At 42.6% G+C, this 20372-nt stretch overlaps 1 protein-coding gene across 7 annotated transcripts in view; it reads right to left on the bottom strand.

Annotated features, from left to right (window-relative positions):
- Window positions 1-6492: 6492 nt before the first annotated feature.
- WASF3 (WASP family member 3) overlaps window positions 6493-20372 on the bottom strand; it is a 136325-nt gene continuing 122445 nt past the window's right edge. For 6 of the 7 annotated variants that reach the window (XM_019651462.1, XM_019651461.1, XM_019651459.1 and 3 more), the window contains 4 exons: window positions 17827-18002; window positions 13477-13746; window positions 11765-12111; window positions 6493-9755 (listed from right to left, as the gene is read on the bottom strand). In XM_019651462.1, the coding sequence (XP_019507007.1) occupies window positions 9598-9755; window positions 11765-12111; window positions 13477-13746; window positions 17827-18002 (951 nt within the window). In that variant the 3' untranslated portion in view covers window positions 6493-9597. Of the gene's footprint in view, window positions 9756-11764; window positions 12112-13476; window positions 13747-14540; window positions 14708-17826; window positions 18003-20372 lie in introns of all 7 variants that reach the window. The other variant, XM_019651465.1, reaches the window with a different exon arrangement.

The following is a 20372-nucleotide window of genomic DNA, read 5'->3' as shown; positions in this document are numbered from 1 at the left end:
TTAACATCCACTAAGGAATTTAAACACAGGGAGCCCACCTCCTGCCCTTGGACATTGGTGCTAACCTACTGTCAAAATCTTTCTTGCTAGGGCCTCAGAACAGATGGCGCTGCTCTCTGGTTCGGTGTGTGGCTGAAAATGAACCCAGTGGGTCAGAGTCGGGTGGGGGTGGGGAGGCTCCAGCTCCAGGCCGCTCGGCAACATGCTCCCGTGTCATCAGGCTGAAACGAGATGCGGGTCTTTTTCGTGGGAGGCTGAGGGTCCACCAGGGTATAAATCAGCCTCGTTGGCCATTTATCTTAGCAGAGGGTAGATAACCATGATTCCCAGGTGTGGGGCCAACCCAAGAATGTTTATTGTTTCCCAGTTAACTAAATGGGAAAGGGCACTCCTAGGGAACCCCTGCAGGGAACCGGTCAGCTCCACGGACTGCACATGAGGGAGAGGAGCCTTCTTTCTCCACTTTACTACCCAGCATGCAGACCACTGCCAGCCCCCAACAAATGCATCTTTGTAAAGTGCATGACCCCCAAAAATCAATGCAGTGTTCTGTTTTCTTTCATGCCTCTTTTGATGCCGCCTGTCCCATTAGGGGCCAAGGGTCAGAGTTCCTGCCACTGTTATTTATTGTCTCATACACCTCAGCAGCCTGGGGAGGGGGAACGGTGCAGCCAGGAGCAGCTGGGCTGGGAGAAAAACCCATCAAGCAAACAGACCAGGGAAGATGTCAGGGAAGGAAATAAATGCGGGTCATGGAGGAAGACAAGGCAACTTTTAAGGGTGCGTGCTTATGACATTCCCAAGAAAAGCCCTGGGGATCCTGAACTGCCATGGGTCACACCAGCCCCTATTCCTGCCCCAAGGACCCCCAGTGGTGGAATCAAACACATCTCCCACTCCAGCCGGGGAGAAATGAAGGCCTGTCCAGCGAGTGACATCAATGGGGGCAGCCCACTTTGGGGACAGCAAAAATCAGGGCCCGACATTTCTGCTCCCTGGAACTGAGGACAAGAGCTGAAAGAAGGTAACCATCTGCTCCGGGACCAGAGCCTCCCCGGACCTTTGTGCCGCTGAGACCCATGGATAGAAGCCAGTGAGAAGCTTGGGGAGGCGGGTCAGCGGGCAGTTTGGAAATGAAGGGACAGCTGCTCTCAGGAACCTGGACTTGAGCCACCAGATGTGAAACGAAGGATCGTAATTCTGCATGCCTGGATCTGAGGTCCGAAGATGGAAAGGACCAGCTCACCTCTGTGGGCACCAGGGCTGCCACCAACCAGGCACTGGAGACAGACAGCCGCAGACTGTGTGTGTGTGGGCGGGGTCTGGGGCCCAGTGTCCCCCCACGGTGCTTAGCCGGCTGATGGCTGCAGGTGGCATCTCTGGGCTTGTAGCAGCCATGCAGCCACGCTCTGAGCTGGTGCTTCTTAAACTTTGGTGTTCCCAAGAATCACTCCAGGTGGCGGGAAAGCGTGTGCATTCCAGGGCCCCATGCTCAAGGTTTCACTCAGCAGGTTTGGGATGCAGCCCAGCAATCTGAAGTGCGACACGCATCCCAGGTTAACTGATGTGGGTGTCTCACCTGGTAAGGCAGTGAGGGGGACATCTTGCCTTGCTCCCTTCCTAGCAGTCAGGGACATCTCAGCTCAGACATATTTTATAGCCATTACTGACAGGGCTCACCCCTCTGTTAATTTCTTTGGGCTTCTGTACCCCATGTTGCCTCAAACCCAGTGTGGCAGGGTCCGGCCAGGCAGGAAATGGAGGCCATGGCGTGAGGAGAGGAAGGAGCCACAAGCTGGCAGCTGGGGGGTGCAGATGGGAGACATAAGGCTGGATGGTGACAGGGATGGTGTGTGAGGGCTCATGGACCGACAGCCACGGCGAGGACAGAGCCTGACTTACAAGAACATGGTGAGGGTGGAGGATGACTTGCCTACAGAGTGACATGGGAGCCACCACACACGGGGAAGGAAAGGGTGCAGGGCTGGCTGGAGCCCCAACAGTGCTGACCCCGGTCCCGGTGGAAACGCAGCCAAATGCCCAGGTCGACCTGTGAGGGAGCAGCTGCCATATGGTCGCTCGCTTGCCGGTGGAAGTGACCCAGGGGCTCTGATGGGGAGTTTCCCAGGGCGACCTACTCCCTGTGCTGCTCTTGGCCAGAGACCTCGAGACACATGTCCTTGTAACCCTTTAACTTACAAATCAAATGAATGCCTAAGCCTCTGAAATATTAAAAGACATTTCAAAGGAGCAGAAAGTTGACACCCTAACTTAATTATCAAGATTAAGTTTTGATTTCAAAAGGGCAGAAGGTACATTTCAAGCCACCATCAAGTACACACACGAAAGGTAACGTCTTACCCACGTAAAGCTGAGTTTCTCACATTTTTCAGGCCACATGCTCTCAAATTGCTTGACTTCTGTTTAAATCGGTTTTAGGCCAGAAGAGCTAAAGCGCATCCTAGAATATTAAATGCTTTTAAATGTCACTTCATGGCAAGTACCACTGGTAGGTTTTAAATGACTCTCAATAAGCCTATGTTAATTTTTCTTCAAGGTAAACCATCTATCATTTCACCACCTCTAACTAATCGCAGTGCTGTATCTGATGCTAATTACTTAGATCCCAAGAGTAAGGATGAAGGTAGTGGGGGGATTTGGAAAGGTGACACATGCAAATATCTACAATAGAGAGCTATTGTGTTTTGGCAAATAAATGTCCAGGTTCAGCAATGTGAAGAAAGCATACGTTGAAAGCAACTCTCTTACTACTTAAGGCCCTGTCAAGATACTTCTACAAGTTACTCACACCTCCAAATTAAATATGTGAGTCTTCGCAAGCTTTTGACATACCTCTGTACTAGTGCTATCTTCCCAGAATACAAAATTAGACACACTACCAGTGCAGTAACAGTGTGAATACTTCTTGGTCTAAAGATAAGAAAATCAGAGAATGATGATGTCAAGCAATGGTTTTCAAACTTTTAGGTAGTGGGACTTTTTCAAATGAACCCCAATAATAAAATATAAATATCATTTTATTTGTATAGATTTATTCCTAAATTTAAATTTATAACACTTTGTGAAAACACTGTTATTTGGTGGGCCTAAAAATCAGCAACTGGGATTAAGGCTGGATATTTGTTACAGTAGTCTCAATCTCCATGTTATTTATGCACTGTGTTTGGCTTGCATTTTAGAGAATATTCTGATTCACTGACTCAAAGAGATGTAAAGGGCAAGTGGTTCAAAGCACAACATGGAATCCCTGGCATCACTTAGTTAAGATGTCACAGGTTTTATTGCAGGGTCCTTGCAAAAAACCAATTTGCCTGGCAGAAAAACTGAAATGTTGGTCATCTGTTGTAATTTGGTTTCAACAACACCCTGCATTTAAAAAATTACATTTAAAATAGTTTTAAAAATAAACATTGCATCAAATATTTATAGAATGATACTCCTGGGAATGGAGGACTAGCCCATTCCAGACCAGCTCTTTATAGATAATTACAAACTGAACAAAATACACAACTATTGAAGGCACTGGAGAGAAATAAAAAAAAAAACCCCAGAAAGACACTACAGGAGAATTGATGCTCGGAGGGAAAAAAATTTTGGGTGCATTTCCTGTTTTTTAATGGCTTTTTGCCTGCGGACAGGCTTTGTGATGCCAAGCAGAGCAGCTAAGCTTGAATAGAAAAGCAACCATCTTACTGGATTACCTCACAGTCTCCCTTGGAAAAAAAAAAAGAGGACTAAGTACAGAGTGACCAGAGCAGATAGACAGTAAAGGGGGATCCCAGAAAGGAGAGCCATAGAGTGGGATCCAAAAATTCTGTGTAAAACCGCCCAAATCTCTGGTTGATCCTGTAACTAGACATGAGCAAGGCAAACTCAAGGAAGCATGGCTAAGACCTTAGGCGATTTGTACTGCTATCCATAGTGGGGGTGGGTGTGGGGAGCTTAATTCTAGCCCTGTTAACTGTCTCCATTACAAAAAGTCAGTACTTTTCAGAGGAACATAACAAAACCCAGAGTCTGTCCAATGTATGACTCACAATGTTTGTGATACAATCCAAAATGACTAGGCATGGGCTCAAGAGAAAAGGTCGTCAAGAGATTAACCCTGAAAAGATCCAAATGTTGCAATTAGCAGACAAGGATTTTAAAGAGCGAGTGTACTTATGCTCAAAGATGTAAAAGAAAATCAGATTGTAATAAAATCAACAAGTAGGGAATTTTGGCAGAGAAACAAAACCATAAAAAAAGAACCAACAGGAAACTCCAAAATGGAAAAAAACAATGTCTGAATAAAAGATTCCCTAGATAGGCTGTAAGAACAAAGGATAGATAACAGAATAAAGAGTCAGTGAACCTATAGATAAATTAAAACCACCCAAACTGCAGAACAGAGAAAAATAAATTTTAAATTGAAAGAGCTAAAGGAATTGTGGGCCAACTTCAAAAGGTCTAATATATGTGTAATAGTAGTATAAAAAGGAGAGAACAGAACAAAAGGGGTAGAAAATATATTTGAAAAAATGCCCAAATATTTCTCAATATGATGAAAAACATAAATTTATAGCGTCAAGCTCAGTGAATCCCATGCAGGGTAAATACAAAGGAAATAAACTCTAAGGCTGTGTAGCCACATTGTTGATGAGTGTGAAATAGCACAGCCACTTTGCAACAGTCTGGCAGTTTCTTAATAGAACTAAACATACACCTACCTATGACATAGCGATTTCATTCCTGGGTATTTATTCAAGATAGGATGAACACACATGTCCAGAAAGGACTTGCATTAAGTCTTATCCAAGAGGATGGATAGACCCACTGTGATATATTCTACAATGGACCACTACTCAGTGATAAAAAGGGATAAATGATTGAGATACACAATGATATAAATGAATTTCAAAAACTATGTTAAAAGAAGCCCAGTGTAAAAGGATACATACTGCTTTATTCCACATAATAGTTTAGAACGAGCTAAACTAATCTGTGGTAAAGAAAACAAAACAAAAAACTCAGAACAGTGGTGGCTCTAGGGACTAGGAGAGAATTGACACGAGGGAACATTCTGAGGGCAAAGTACAGTAAGTCCCCAACTTACAAACATTCGAGTTGCGAACTTTCACAGACACCAACGGATCTCGCATCACGAACCTTCATAGATGCGAACAAATTGGGGAAGTATTGGGTTGTTGGAGAAGTCATGACGTATTTTTTCAGTTTTTCATTGCAAAAATGCGTCATGACTTTTCCAACAACCCAATAGCTCACGTGTCGCTCATGTCAGTTCACTCCATGCAATCCCCTATATGCCAGTTGTTGTACTGTACTGTATCACCATTTTAAGGTAACTGCAAAAGTAAAAATAGTTTATTTACATTATTTGTGTGTGTGTGTTTAGTTTTTTTATGCTTTACATTGTGTATTTGTGTCAAAGGTGTTATAAGACGCACTTTGTTGGACTTACGGATGGATCCGATTTACGAACCTTCTCCCGGAATGGAACTTGTTTGCAAGTCAGGGACTTACTGTATTAAACTCTTATTTATGATATGTACAGTGACGTGTTCAGGGGTGAAGTATCCTGGAAGTACTTTGAAATGCATAAAATAAGGCGGATGGATTCATGTAACGTGGACGGATGGATGGACAGATATGACTATATGGAGATTTACTGAACAATTTTCTTGTAGGTTTCAACTTTTCCCTAATAAAATGTTGGGGCAGAGGGATATTTACCTAACTCTTGAAGGTCTACTGTGACACAGGAGGATTATAGTTTGAAAATTCAAGAGTTACGAGACCAAGCTTTGAGAGCCAACCAGTACCAACGACGGCCAGCTACTCTACCTTTAACGCTAGGGGGTTGGACTAGCTGAACACTAAGAGCCTTCTCAATACAGTGTTAGTGCTGCCCAAGGATTGGGGCTGCCAGGGTCAATAAGTAACCAACAGGCTGCAAATACGGAGAGATTTCCTGTGCATCTGCAGCTGCAGCTATGGCGGTGGCTGCTGCCTCAGTCCGCTCCCTCCATCCTGAGTGTGGACAGGGGAAGATTTCCAACATCTTTGTATCCCATCTCATGACACTTCCTTTTCCTCTCACTCCTTCCATTTCATTGATCCTTTGGCTCCATTATCACCCATACTGTCCTTCCCACCGTAGGGAATGCTGATGCGGTCACTGCTGTTAAGGAACTCCTTTCCCTCCCTTCGTTGCCTAGCTCACTTCTGTTCATTCTTAGCCCTCAGCTTCCCTTGGCCCACAGACTAGACTGGGTACCTCCCACCCCACCCCCCAACTGAAGCACACGTAAAACGATATCAGTTGCTTATCTGACAATGTTTAACATATCTCCTTCCCTTTAGACTAAAAGCTCCACGAGGGCAGGAACTGGCTTGCTCCTCATCTCCGGCAGGTGACTTGTAAACAATCGCAATGGCTTACATTCACAACGCGTTATGAATAAGCAAAACTTTTAGGGTTAAAAGTGTAATTTTATTTAGATGTTACTTGTACATAATCTATAGTAAGATATACAAACAGATAAAAATTGTTTAACAGGTTTTTTTTAATACCACTTTAAATTCAATTTACAACAGCATTGGTAATACTGCAAGATGACAAATACTCTGAATTAGAAAACAAAAAGTACTTGCTACTCTGGCTGATACATTCCCACTAGTCTTCAATGGATTAGAATGTGTCATGTGTTTCAGTTGCAAATTATTACAAAACTTTCACAACCTAGCCACTTGGTGCTCAGAAGAGATCTGGATATTCTAAAAATTTACTGAAATGAAAATGTTAATTCTCTAACAGTATACTTTTACTAAAGAAAAAAATATAAGCGTTCCAAATCTTATGGTTTGGATTGGGACTAACGATAGAAAATCAACCACATCATGCTTGCGTTGCTTATGTGGGATATAACTGTCTCATCTCCTCCGCTAATCTATGAGATGAGAAAAAAATCTTATAAGAAATTAAACTAAAATATTCATGGGGGGGAAGACTGGGAACAATTTAAAATAACCTTGCAATATATAAGTACTTTAAGAGGTAAAATTCATAGATATGAAATATGCTTTTAAGTGTGTTTCTCCATTTGTTTTGGTAAATACTTTTGAAAATGAAAACTGAAAATTCAAAATACTCACATTTTCCTTTTCATGTAATACCATATTAGAAAAAGTCTGGATTAAAATTTTTGAGTGAATCAAATTTGCTGAGAAAAATACTGCAGAAATAATCTAAATTGGATTTCAGTCCTTTTTCTACTCTTTTAAAGGCGACATAACACATCAGGGCAAAAGCTTTTTCACTAGTCAGAAAATCAAGTTGAAAATAACTTGTTGATTAAACTATAGGAAGACAACTAATAACTAATAGGCTTATGAATATTTATGAATAAAGTGCCACTGATTTTATGGTAATAAGATATAAATAGAAGAAATCCTGACATGGATAGTAGCTTTATGTGTTCTCTCCATCCTGAGAACAGAAGGAACATAAGAAACAAAGAAGTATCACCAAATATGTTCTAGAATTATGTAGGTAACTCCTAATCCAAAAGTAACAATAAAGACAAAATATTGTAATAAAGACAAAATACTGTTATCAAGACAAAATAAGACTAATAAATGGTAAAAGTCCCAAGAATAATGCCAACAGAGTAGGCCTCTACATTGAAAAAAAAAAGAGAAATTAAAGAGAAGTTTAAAAGTTCATTAATAACTATTGCTTCTATTGAATAAAATTATGGTGATAGCCAAATGGTGACTGGCTCCAAGGAACAGAGACCCAAGAAGCATGTGCCAAAACAGCTAGGAGAGCTGAAGAGACACGACACCCTGGTTTAAGCATGGTCCTGGAGAGGGGATGCAAACAGGAGGCTTGTCAGAGTTTCAAAGTCCATGTGACTAAAACCCAATACACAGGCTTTCTACAAGCCAAGCAAGTGTCCTCTCAGGGACACACGGACATGATGTGGAGGGCCAGCTGATTTCCTCAGGTGAACGCATTAACAAAACTCCACGAAGTCCTGTCTACCATCAAACCAAACAGCTCTCTGTCTTTAATGTGTGACTCCTTCATCATGACTGAGCGTCGCTTGTACCTGCCGTCTGTTTGAAATGCTGGACCTATGTACAAAACGCCTTAGCAAGTAAAGTGTCTTAGTGTATCTGCGAAGTCCTATCTATAAGCGAAGCCTGGGGTGTTTAATTCCTTCCAGAAAAGCAGTTCTCCTTCATCCAAAATGACAAAACATAAGCTCTCATTCGCAAGACTCCCCATGGTGTGCCTTGGCCAGGAATGTAACCCTGGGGGTGTCTCATGTTGCCTTGTGGGAAGGACAGCAGGAAGGGCAGAGGTGAGGGAACACGAGCCACTACAGCTACGGGTCTGATCTCATCTGAGGTGCTTTTGAAAATTTAATGTGCTGACGACAATGTGAGAAAAGGGAACCGTGTGCTTCTAGGATAGAGCAAAGGCCCTACTCAGTGATGGACCCCTCATCTGGCCGCAGCACCAGGAAAAGCAAACAGCTGTCAGCGCCTACACACATGCACACCGAGGCTGCTGGGGTTCAGACCAGGTGGCGCGGGCGCCTTCTGGGGCACTGGCTGTGGGACGCCAACGACCTAAGCCTGGCCTCACTCAGGACGTGGCTCCCGGGAAACACAGCGCACAGGCCTCCTTGCATCCAGGGCTGGCACTCAGCAGGTCTGCCTGGCCCAGCTCTGCAGCTCCGAGACCGTGCGTGTCTGTTCTGCCTGGCTGGTGCTGAGGGGATGGCGAGTGTTTGGAGTGTCACCCCCCAATGGCCCCAGAAGGGAAAAGGACCCTGTTCTTCATTTTCATGGCTACTGAGCTACTTACCTCCTACAAAAGTCACCAGCAAGCACTGAGAAGTGAACGCCTGTGGTGAATTCTGCCTGAAAAGGGCCCTTCCTTTTCACATTTCACAAGAGCGTGCAAAGGCAGTGAAATTATTCCACAGAACATTCCGATTCACAGAGGCTACCACGCCAAGAAAATGAAAGCAGAAACATGTGATTCTTACTTGTTAAATCATTCTCTTTAGAACCAACTTCTGAAACACACACGAAAGAAGTTGAAACAGTATCACTTACTTACTGATTGGAAGACATCACTCTGACACACAGTCATTAATCTGGCAAAGGCCTAACACCAAGCAGCTTCACAAACACACAGCAAGTCTGCAGAATTAGAAGGATTGGGACAGACAAGTCAACCCAAACTGCACGAAACACGTTCATGGCCAAGAAAAAGGAAGCAAAATGCTGTTTTCGGACAATGCAATAGTTACAGCATATTTCCCCATGTGCAGCTATGTTTAGTGGCATTTAAGTATTACACAGTAAATACTGAAAAAACCCAGAAGTTTTGGATGTGCAAAAGCAATGTCACATTATTAATACAAAAGTTGCTAAGCTACAGGATTATAATATGACTATTTGGGTGTTGAGACCACTTAAAATTTTCAATACACTTTCACCACATGGCCTCCTGGTGGGCCACCGACCGCGTCACCGTGCTGTCACCTGCACACCACCTCAGTCAGACCAGTCATTTTCATCGAACTCCGAGTCATCGTCAGAATCACTGTACTCCACAGCGATGCGTCTGGACAGGATGGTGGCCACGTCATTCCCGACCGGCTCTCGCTTGGCCTCTTGTTCACGCTGCTCTTGTACCTTTTTCAGCTGAATTCCTGGAGACACAATATATGGTTTAGAATTCAATCCCTTTGCTTCCTCCAAGTTAAAAAACAAACTAGTAAGTTTACCTGACTTTTTTGTTTTCCTACTGACACTAAGGTTAAGCAGTTTTGGAAATCTGAGGGGAGAAAAGCTTGGAAAAGAGAAGTTTCATGTTTGATGACCAAAAAAAAAAAGAATGGTCACTCAAAGTTGTAACATTCTTTATAGCAAGTAATGTGTTGAAATATAAAAATGTTAGCTATAATTTCAGTGCACAAGAACACCATTAAAAAAAATTCTAGAGCTACACTGCATTAGTCACATGTGGTATTTAAAGATAAGTTGATTATGGGAGTGGCTACTACATGGGGCCATGTAAATACGGAACATTTCTATCATTACAGGACATTTTCTGGACAGCATTGGAAAGGCTGGGACAGCTCTTGGCTAACCTGGGGAGGTAACTGAGAAACCTGCATTGTTGAAATGGATATAAATTACAACCACCTGCTTTCTTACGTAATAAGGAACCAAATGGGATGTGATGATTTAATATGTAAATTCTTTAACTTTTTCTTTTGAAACAATCTCAGATTTATAGATTAACTTGTAAGAGTAGTATAAAAACATTCCCATATAACCTACACCCAGATTCCCCATCTGGTACCATTTGATCACTTTTGTTTTACCAATCTTCCTCTTATTATTGTTGCTGATACACAGACACTTTTTTCTGAATCATTTGAGATAAGTTGCATAGAATTTGCCACTTTGCTCTTTGCCACTAAAATACTTCATTTATAATTTCTAAAAAAAAAAAAACCTATCAAAATATATTAGCAAATTTTATTTAAATTTTGCCAAGAGGTCCAATATAGCAAATAAAAAAGGTTTCTCCCAGGTTTGGGATCCAGCACATATCGCCCGTTATGTTGGTTGCCGTGTTTCACTGACACCCCTCACTGTGGGCAGTTCTTCAGGCTACATATTTTATGACCTCTACATTTTTCTAGAATATCCTCGCTGTGGGCTCCTCAGAGGTTTCCTCATGATTAGATATCTGTACATGTGACTCTACCTGGACAGGGCTCCCAGGTGTCAAAAAGCCAAACACTGTCCACCTATGACCACTTTGTTATCAATGAGGTATTATAACTCTGGGACTTTTTTCCTTGACAAAATCAAAGTATGTCAGTGATGCTCGGGACAGATGAGAACCCAGGGATCTGTAGGAGGGTGTGTGTGCCACACTCAGGCCTGACTCGTGGGAGCTCAGGCAAAGATGTCCCGTGAAGGACATCACTGATGCTGCAGCGAGGCCTCCTCAGTCACGTCCAGACTGAAGCTACTGAGCTGTGACCCAGAGACTGTGCAGCTCCGCACTGTATGACAGAGAAGCTCTTGAAATATTTCCCAATCCTGTCGGTGACCCTCAACCAACCTGGGCTGTGACCTGGGGTGAAAAATACATGGTGAGGAGTAGATGTTTAATGTGGGGGACAGGGGAGGCCCCCGTGGGTGAGGGTCCAGGTTTCCTCACCCTGGTTTGACCAGAGATGCTCTACTTTTGTGTCTCATGTTCTGGGTGTAGTGCGGGACTTGCATCTCACAAAAGAGTTTTGCTGCTACTAAATGCTGAAAACTACTGGCTTAGCACATCGAGCTAAAAATATGAAAAGTCTAGGACATATCCTAAATTTTTTTAAAAAAAGAAGTCATTGATATGAGCTCACTTCCTTTCATTTATACTTTTACCCTTAGAGTAGAATGCAGAGTCAATGAATCATTTATATTATCTATCTGTAGTCAAGTAAAGCTTTCCCAAATTCTCAATTCTTTATCATTACGTGTTTACTTCACACAGCAAAAACACATTAAAAAAAATCAAATAAGGCTCCTTTAACTGTATTCTAGAAAACAATTTAGTGTAGCGAGCCATCATTTGAAGACCAGGCTGTAGCTGGCTGGAGACAGAAATCTCCTTCTGAATGGAAGATGTCGGATTTGGGGGTTTGCTTACCCATTCGAATAGCAGCAAGGAGGTCGCTCCGAGCATCGCTTATGGGTGGTTGTGCAGTTTCTTGTCGCTTCACCTCAGTGACTGTGGGGCCATGCATGGGTGAGGATGAAAGAGAAGAGCCTGTGCCAGGGGGGCCCGGAGGAGGCGGGGCTGTGACCACCAGCCCAGTGGAGGGGGGGTGAGGGGGGGCCGTGTAGGAGGAGCCGGCCGGTGCTGGGAAGGAGGGCTGCATGGGGATCTGGAGGGGACTGACAAACGCAGTTTGTGCTGAAGGGATCATGGGGGGTGGCGGGGGAGGCGGCGGTCCTGAGGGGTTGTAATAGTCAATGGCCTGGGTTGGGAGCACCCTGAGGAGAGAGGAAATACAGAGTCATGAAAGCAGCAACAGAGGGTCGCACCTGAGGTTCTGACCTGCCTAACAGAAAGGCCTCCTCCAGACACAACACACATTGCCATGTGGATCTAGTATATGTGCTGCCGAAGCGAGCACAGGTCATTTGGATTCAAAACACTGCAGGATGCAAAGAGGCACACTGTGGGTCAGTTATTCTACATGAGTCACTATGATGGAATTCAAGAGCATCTACTGAGATGCACCCAAAGGATAACCACTCAAAAAGCAATTTTCTGTGAAATGCTAGAATAAAATAGTTGATTGTAGAGGTAAAAATAGCAACACAAATGCATCCTTTATATTGAGAACCTCAAAAGCAGGTGGCTTCACACACTTGTCTTACAAGGGTTCTGTCTCCAATCAGATTTGGAAAATTCTGTATTTTATATTCCATCCCCATGGAAATTCCCCAAGCCCACAATGCCCATTAGTATATCAAAAGCTTTGAAAGTCCTACAGCCAAGAAATCTGCTGAATTCTATTTAGTCACAGGTTTTCCAAAGCAACTGGACCCCAGGCCTCTTTCTGCCAGACACTTAGAGCCCCAGAACAAACCCTGGGAATCCTGATTTAACAAGAACCAACGGGTGGGAAATACCCAGGATCCTGTCTGTGGTCAGGAAGGAGACCTCTGAAAGCTGAGGGACGTATATTTAGAAAGTGACACACGCTGCTCTAGAATGAACAATGTACTGGTTAATGGACTCACATATTCAACTTTCCTGGGCACTGACTCTAAGGGGGCTCTTTAAAAGATTATGGTTAAGCCAAAAAACAGAGGGCCAGGAAGGCCCATCAAAATAAAGGTGGGTGCTTAAATTTAACTGAACACTTGAACATGAGGGTCTTTTCTAGGGGGTGACTGAATTTTACCCATATGACAGAAAACTAGGTGGTAGAACGGCGACTGGGCACTAAAAGATCAAGAGAGGAGATCATACAGCCAAGTGTAAGGAGTGCTGTTGGTGCAGTTTTCTCATTTGTGATTCACCCAGGACACATGGAGAAACTTGGAGATTTGGGACCGGTTCACAAAATCGGCATTCCACCCTTTAATGCCTTGGCTTAACGATCCATTCAAACATACATGAGTATGTGTGTAAAGGGCGTGTGTTCACATGAATACAGACACACCCCGAAATGTACCTGTAATAACAAAGGGGAGGAGCATGACACTGCATTGTTTTAACACAGGGCTTGTCATAAACCATAAGCTCCATGCCCAGTCATCTTGGCCTCTGACTACTCGGTTAAAATCCTTACACTGCACATCGCAAGATTCACCGCGTTAGGAGGTAGCGATGCGAACGCCCATTACCCGTAGTCAGCGGGAGCCGTGGGCGCCGAGGCCTGGGGCCCCTCCGCGGCCTGCGGCGGGGGCGGCGGGGGCGGCTGCTGTGGTCTGTTGAGGGCCATGTGCCTCGCCGCCGAGGCAGAGGCGGGTCGGTACTCATGCTCCGGGGCCTGGTTTGCGGGCCCGAGAGGCACCGCGTCGCCCACCGCGTACGAAGGGGCGACGGGCTGCGGGAGCACAGAATGGTTGGGAGTGGCCGGGTAGGAGTAATCCGTGACGTCCGATGCGTGAGACCTGACGTTCAAGAGAAAGGTGGGACAAATGTAAGTTAAAAAGACTTCCCTTCCGCATCTATTTGAATAATAACATTGCCAGTATACAGAGGTCACAGATTTACTTCCTTTACTGTCACCTCTAGCCCCGTGGGAGCTTTCAGACAACAACATCATCACTTTAACAGCGAGCCCCCCCAGCGTTACATGGAGTCAGATTCACAGCTTTGAGGTGAGTCAGACAGACAGACAAGCAGGAAACAGCAGAAACCCATCTCACAATGTGTCAGCGGACTTTTTCTAAGAGAGGAGGCTACGCAACAAATTCCATTTGATTTAAAAACTGCATCGAAGACAGAACACTCCAGTGGCAATGACACTGACAGCATGTAATTAGACATTATAAAATGGCAGGTGAACTGGATAAATATTAACCGTTAGAACAGAAAATCAAGACTGCAAAACAGTGACTAGGAGTTGTCTTAAACAGAAGAAATGCATTTAGCCGAAAAAGAAAGAATGAACGTGGGGCAATATGGAAAGGCCTTCCTGTCGTCTTTGAATGCGTAGCTGCGGGTGAAACAAGGGAATGGAGACGGTGTATTAGTTGACAGAGTTCAGACAGAGGCCAGCTAGGCCCTGGCGAGGGGGTGCAAGTGCTCGTGAATGTCACAGCTGCACATGGCGTTAGTACAGACAGCCGCGCTCCTGGCCGGGTTACAGGGCACATGGTCAACAAGGGGCTGCACATCCTCTCATGAGGCCGAAGCGGTGGGCAGCCCGAGGCTGGCAATCCAAGAAAGCAAAACGACAAACCCTCTGGGCGTTCTGTCCTCTTTCGTGCTCCCTGCCTGTTCCAGTGTCTTTGCGTCACTCATAAACTCAATGCCCATTTTCCTCCTCTCCCACTCTTCTTTTCTTGTTCTCACTTTTCGCACGTTTATTTGCTGGTTTCGGTTAGGATTCAGCTTGTGTTTCTCCCTCTGAAGGAAACAGGCGGACACACATGGGGATGTGCAGGGGCAGGGGAGACACGCACCCAACTTCCATCTTGGAATCCAGACAGGAGCTGTTCTTAACTGAAGCATCGCATGGCACAGCGAAGCCCCCTATGTAACAGGGGACTGCTGCTGCTTTTTCTTTCTTCTTCCCTAATTGTAGTATAATAATAACTCACTTTTTTCTTCCCTAATTGCAGTATAAATTCTAGATTATGGTGCATATGTGATTATGTCTTTTGAACTATGCAAACTGCTGGCAAGTGAGTTAAAAATATCTTTACTGGGGGAAGAGCCTGACCTGTATTTAGATTTAGCATATTTTTACAATGTAAATACCTAAAACTCTGGAGTTACTGATGACACGTGCTTGACTGTGTGTGTGACTATGTCATGGGCAGTGTGTAAAGCTTTCTAAAGGAAAGAAAGTTATCTAGCGAAATATGGAGTGCTTCTGAGATGAGGAGCCTGAAATTGAAAATATTCTGGAATCATTTAGAGTGCTATCCTTATAAAGTAGCATTGTGACTCAGAGCCCAAAGGAGCCAATAAAAAAGGGATAACCAGATGGACGAAGGTGTAACGGAACATCTGAATTCAAGAATCACACTAGGAGAGTTCTGGGGGCAGGACTTTGAGGAAGGGTGGGCAGTAGAGAGGACTGGTCAGTTGAAGAGTGAAGGCCCTTCTAATGGGGACCCCAATGAGCTGGAGGGGAGGCGAGGAGTCGGGGTATGCTGGGAGACAAAGAACCCCCCACAGGAAGGTAGAAATCAGCCACAGAAGACACCGTACCAATGTGGAGATGAGTGGGGTGGTCCTCCAATGATTTGTTACAGAAAAGAGAATTGGTAGGAGTGAAGACAATATGGAAACAGGAAGAAGTGTAAGCAGTGGACCCTCAGTGGGAGAACCCAATGACTCCCTCAGGGTTTTGTGGGGAGACAGGCAGGCAGTCGGAGAGCTGTACCACAGGGCCTAGACCAGGATGAGAAACAGCACAAGGACAGCTGGGTATGGAGGTAACCACACTCCTAAATACTGGTGAAAGAGAGCAGGGGGCAAGCAGTTCATCAATTCTCAACCTAAATTTACACTTATAAACAAACCATTCCTGATGATCTATAGAATGAGCAAAAGTTTATGATTAGCTTATGTGAAGTGGGTTAAATATATTACTTATATGAACAGCTTATATTCATGCCATGAAACTTGACATTCAAATTTCCCTCAGTTATTATGGATAGATCCATTAAAAATATGTTTCTAAATAATACTTAAAACATGAATATAAAAAATAAAATTGTCACAAGATTGAAAACATAGAGCATGATTTCAATTTCTGTAAGAGAAAAACCTACCTGTACAGAAAAAGACCAAAGAAATACACTAAAATGAATAGCGGTTTCTCTGGATAATAGGATTATGGATAACATATTAATTTTTCCTGTAATTTCCAAATACAAAAAATTTATTTTATAATAAAAATGTGATACATTTTAGTAAAATAAAAATAAACATTTCTAAATCAAGGAATATAATCCAAGTACAATGGGAAATTATAATCTATTTATCTGGTGCACGCATATAGTGAGAGGCCATGGAAACCAGTATGAGACAAAAGGAAATGAAGAAACAAAAGTTATAATTCCATTTGCTTTTTGAAAATAAGAGAAATGAGGATATATCTAAACAATATAAATCCAAAGGCAGAATACTAAATCACCTTAATGACCACCAATTTTATACCCAGTGTGGAGCAATCTAATTTCAGATGCTAGAATGAGTTATCAGTCATGCAATAGAGGTATTAAAAAAATCACTTTTCCATCTGTATGTAATGAGACAGAAGAGTACATATGGAGTATTATAAAATAAAATATATGTTCCACATGAGTAAACAATCACAACTAAATTAGCTGGAAAAAACAAAAAGCACACTGACATCCTGGGAGCTATCAAGTTTAAGTATTCCTTCCTCCCCACCCACAGCACTAAGAGCAGAATTGTATCACCATGCTTAGTCTCTATAGAAATAAATTGACATGAAAATTCAATCTTGAGACGAGAGCTCAGTTAATGCTTCAATAATTTTTTGTGTAAAACAGATAACATCCTGTACAGAAAAGTACCTAGAACTTGCCTCATATCGACCCAATGACTTACAGCCCTTCTGGGGTGGGAATATTTACAGGCAGTTAGATACTACCGAATACAAAGTATCTTCCATAAGCAGTGTCTGTGCTAAACACCAAGGTTGTAAAGATAAAAAATTTTTTTTTAAAAAGGACACAGATATAAGGCAAGGTCCAGTTGTTGCCCTTTTGATACATTCTTTAATCATATAAAGATTCTTTATTCAAATTATTTAAATGCTGATGGGAGACGTTGAGAGTTTATAAAAATGAAAAATAACAAGTTTACAAAAGTAGAAAGAGGAAATTATACTGAAAGTTAAAATTGACTAGTCAGTTCCTGTTGTTCAGTGAATCCCTTTTGTGAAAAATGTGACTTATGGACCACAACATTCGCACCTGCAAGAAATATTTTTACTGAATTGTTAACAAATTTTAAAGTAAACTCCAACAGAATTCTTCTCCTGAAATTAGACCACATAAGATTAGTGAACTGAAGAAATAAATATCTCTTGACCATCACTTTTTGAAAACTCTTTGAAAAGGTCATCAAAAAGAACGCTGAAGTTATTCCTTAACATCAATTACCACAACCAATTGTTTTTTTGATACCAAATGGCAAAGGAAATTCAACGTGGTAAGCTAAAGAGGAATAGAAAGAATTAAATGATTACGGTAAGTCACTGGCACTTATAAAGCCCAAGTTTAGAATCGATGTTAAAACACTACATCTAGATTAACTGAAAATAAACAAGTCAGAGATATGGAAATCATACAATGTAACCAACGTAAAATAAAACTGCTTTAAAGTATTATTTCAAAATCCAAAACAAAATATATACAATTAACTTTTCAGGGAAGATTGGAAACACACTACGGGATACATAAACACCAAAGCTACTGGTCATATTCAGTGTATAAGATGACCCAGCACTACTCAGAGGCGTAGCTACACACACACGCACACACCTAGTGTCTGGGGACAGGGATCCCTCGGAAGATGCTCCGTGGTACACACTCTGAGACAACCTGTTGTCGGGTCTAAGCTCTTTGTCATATGCCATCATATTCCACTCCTGGCGCCTGTTTCTGGCTTTTCTAACTTTTTTCACCTCACGGGTTGTGCCATCTATACGCTTTTGCTCCTGAGGTCCAGGAAAAGAGAGCAAGCATGCCGAGACAGAAGGGAAAGGAAAACAGGTTAAATGCAGTCATAATGCTCGTGAAACAAAGCCTTCCATCACTTGAATGTTAAGAAAATTCTAACACAGCATATACTCTCTTACGCAACAGATCCAACAAAAAGTAACTGATATTTAACTATTTAACCTAACTTAGTAAAAGTTACTCTGCTACAACTACCAGAATTGCTTACCATCGTTTTTAGTGGAGAATTCCTACATTACTAGGCTTTCAGCTCGTTTAAATGTGCCATATACCTTTTAGATCTATACTATACAGATGAAATGTCTGACAACACCATATAGAGCAATCATTTCCCACCCCTATACAATTCTGACTGGCTTGTTAACATGCAAATCAATGTTCAAAAAATAATTCAAAAGTTCTATTTCTAGTTTCTAAAAGATTATTACAGAATATTTAAGCTAATCCTGCGACAAGTTTAACCCCAAACAAAAGCAAGGTAAGAACTTACCTTCCCATACAAAGACTTATTCTTGCTTCAGCCCTGATGTGCCAGCAAAAATGTGTGCAAAAAATACTTGGGTCCTACATACATGCTTCTTTGAAGGCAAGGGCAATGATTTCTTTGTGTGTTTGTTTTCCCTGCTTCCCTAATACGATTTTGTGATCTCTAAGGACAAGAACTGTATGCCTTTAAGACCTATCCCCTCTTAAGGTCCCTCCACACACGGTTTTATATTGAGCGCACATTCAATCAGTGATGAAATCCAGGCGAGCTCACTATGTCCCAATCCATGCCTGGCTTTGACGATACAAACCGCAAACAAACAAAACACATGTGTCTGTCCTCAAGGAGCTTGCAGTTCAGTGAGGGAAGCCTACGAAACCACACAACTGGCGGCATTCCAGTTTCGGGTACCTCCTCTCATAAGAGAACTGTGCTTTTGCTTCCGTAAAAATCTTTGCTTCTCTAAAAAATAAACACACACACACACACACACACACACAAATGTATAATTATGCAGTGTGATCAGAGCATAAATGTATCATGTACAGAACGCTGTGTAGTCTGGAAGTCAGGGACAGCATCCTAGGCTGAGTGAGAGATGAGATCTGCGGTGTGAGTGGCATTCATCCTGCGGGGGGGGGAGAGGGTGTGCAGGGCTCTGAGGGGGGCGGAGTAAGGTTACGGGAAACAAAAGACGCTGAGTGAGGACAGAGGGGGAATGACTCCCAAGATCTGAAAGCCTACACTAAAAACACGTTCTTTATCCTAAGAGCAATGGGAAACCACTGAGAAGTGAGAAGGGGGGATGACTACTGAAAAGGAAGAGGCATTTGAAAAGATTCCTCTATGCTGTAGAGAACAGACTAAAAGGGGAAAGGCAGGGACAGGTGAGAGAGCTCCTCAGGCAGGCTAGGCAAAAGGATGGTAGACGGCTCATGGGGAGGCGAAGACAGGCGACCAGACTGTTTTCAGAGGCACTAACAAGGCAGAGGTGATGTATTGGCAAAGACTGTGAACATGAAGTTCACAGAACATAAATGGTTTATACATGAAAAGATGTGTAACACAAATTAGATTTTGGGGGGAGAGAGGCTCATCAAAAAAAAAAATATATCCAGGACTGGTGGAGGCCTGTTAAGAGTATAAAGTGAGGCCGGCCGAGTGGCTCAGTTAGTTAAGAGCTAGCTCAAGAGTATAAACTGGTCCAATGTTTTAAGAGTCAGGGAAAATATGATGGTATCTTTCAAAATTTATAACACTCTCGGCTTCTAGGAATTTACCCCAAAGAAGTATCTGCATGTGAGTATGGGGATACCCACCGCAGTGTTATAATAACAACGATTTAGAAACAACCCAGATACTTGTTAACACGGAAACGGGCAAATCATTATGAAGCATCCACACATTGGAACACTACAACTATTAAAAAGGAAGTACATCTTCAATTATGTCTGTATATGTGTGTGTGTAAGTTGTGTATATATGTATATAAAAGTACTTTGTGAAATGTGTTTGCATATATTTATGAATGCTGAAAAATAATCTAAATCTAAAAATATGCACACCCAAATGTTAAATGTTAACAGTGGTTAGTTATGCCGGGCAAGGGAGAAACATCTCAAATTTTCTAAACTAATGTATTTACTTCAGTGTAATTTGAAATTTTACAACCAGCATATATTGTTCATATACTTTTAGAATCCAAAAGAAAAAAACAGAGGGGGATTTCAATGGATTCCAATATACATCCTGATTAAGAACCACTGTATTATATTAGACTATCCCCCTTACTTTTCAGAGATGTATGTTGACAACTTAGGGATTGTTTTAGTAACTCTCAGCTTCCAAATCTACCCACCAA

This window comes from Hipposideros armiger, unplaced genomic scaffold (assembly GCF_001890085.2).
Source record: "Hipposideros armiger isolate ML-2016 unplaced genomic scaffold, ASM189008v1 scaffold_160, whole genome shotgun sequence".
Lineage (NCBI taxonomy): Eukaryota > Metazoa > Chordata > Mammalia > Chiroptera > Hipposideridae > Hipposideros > Hipposideros armiger.
Note: the sequence above shows the minus strand (reverse complement) of the source record. Positions and strands in the feature narration are given on the sequence as shown.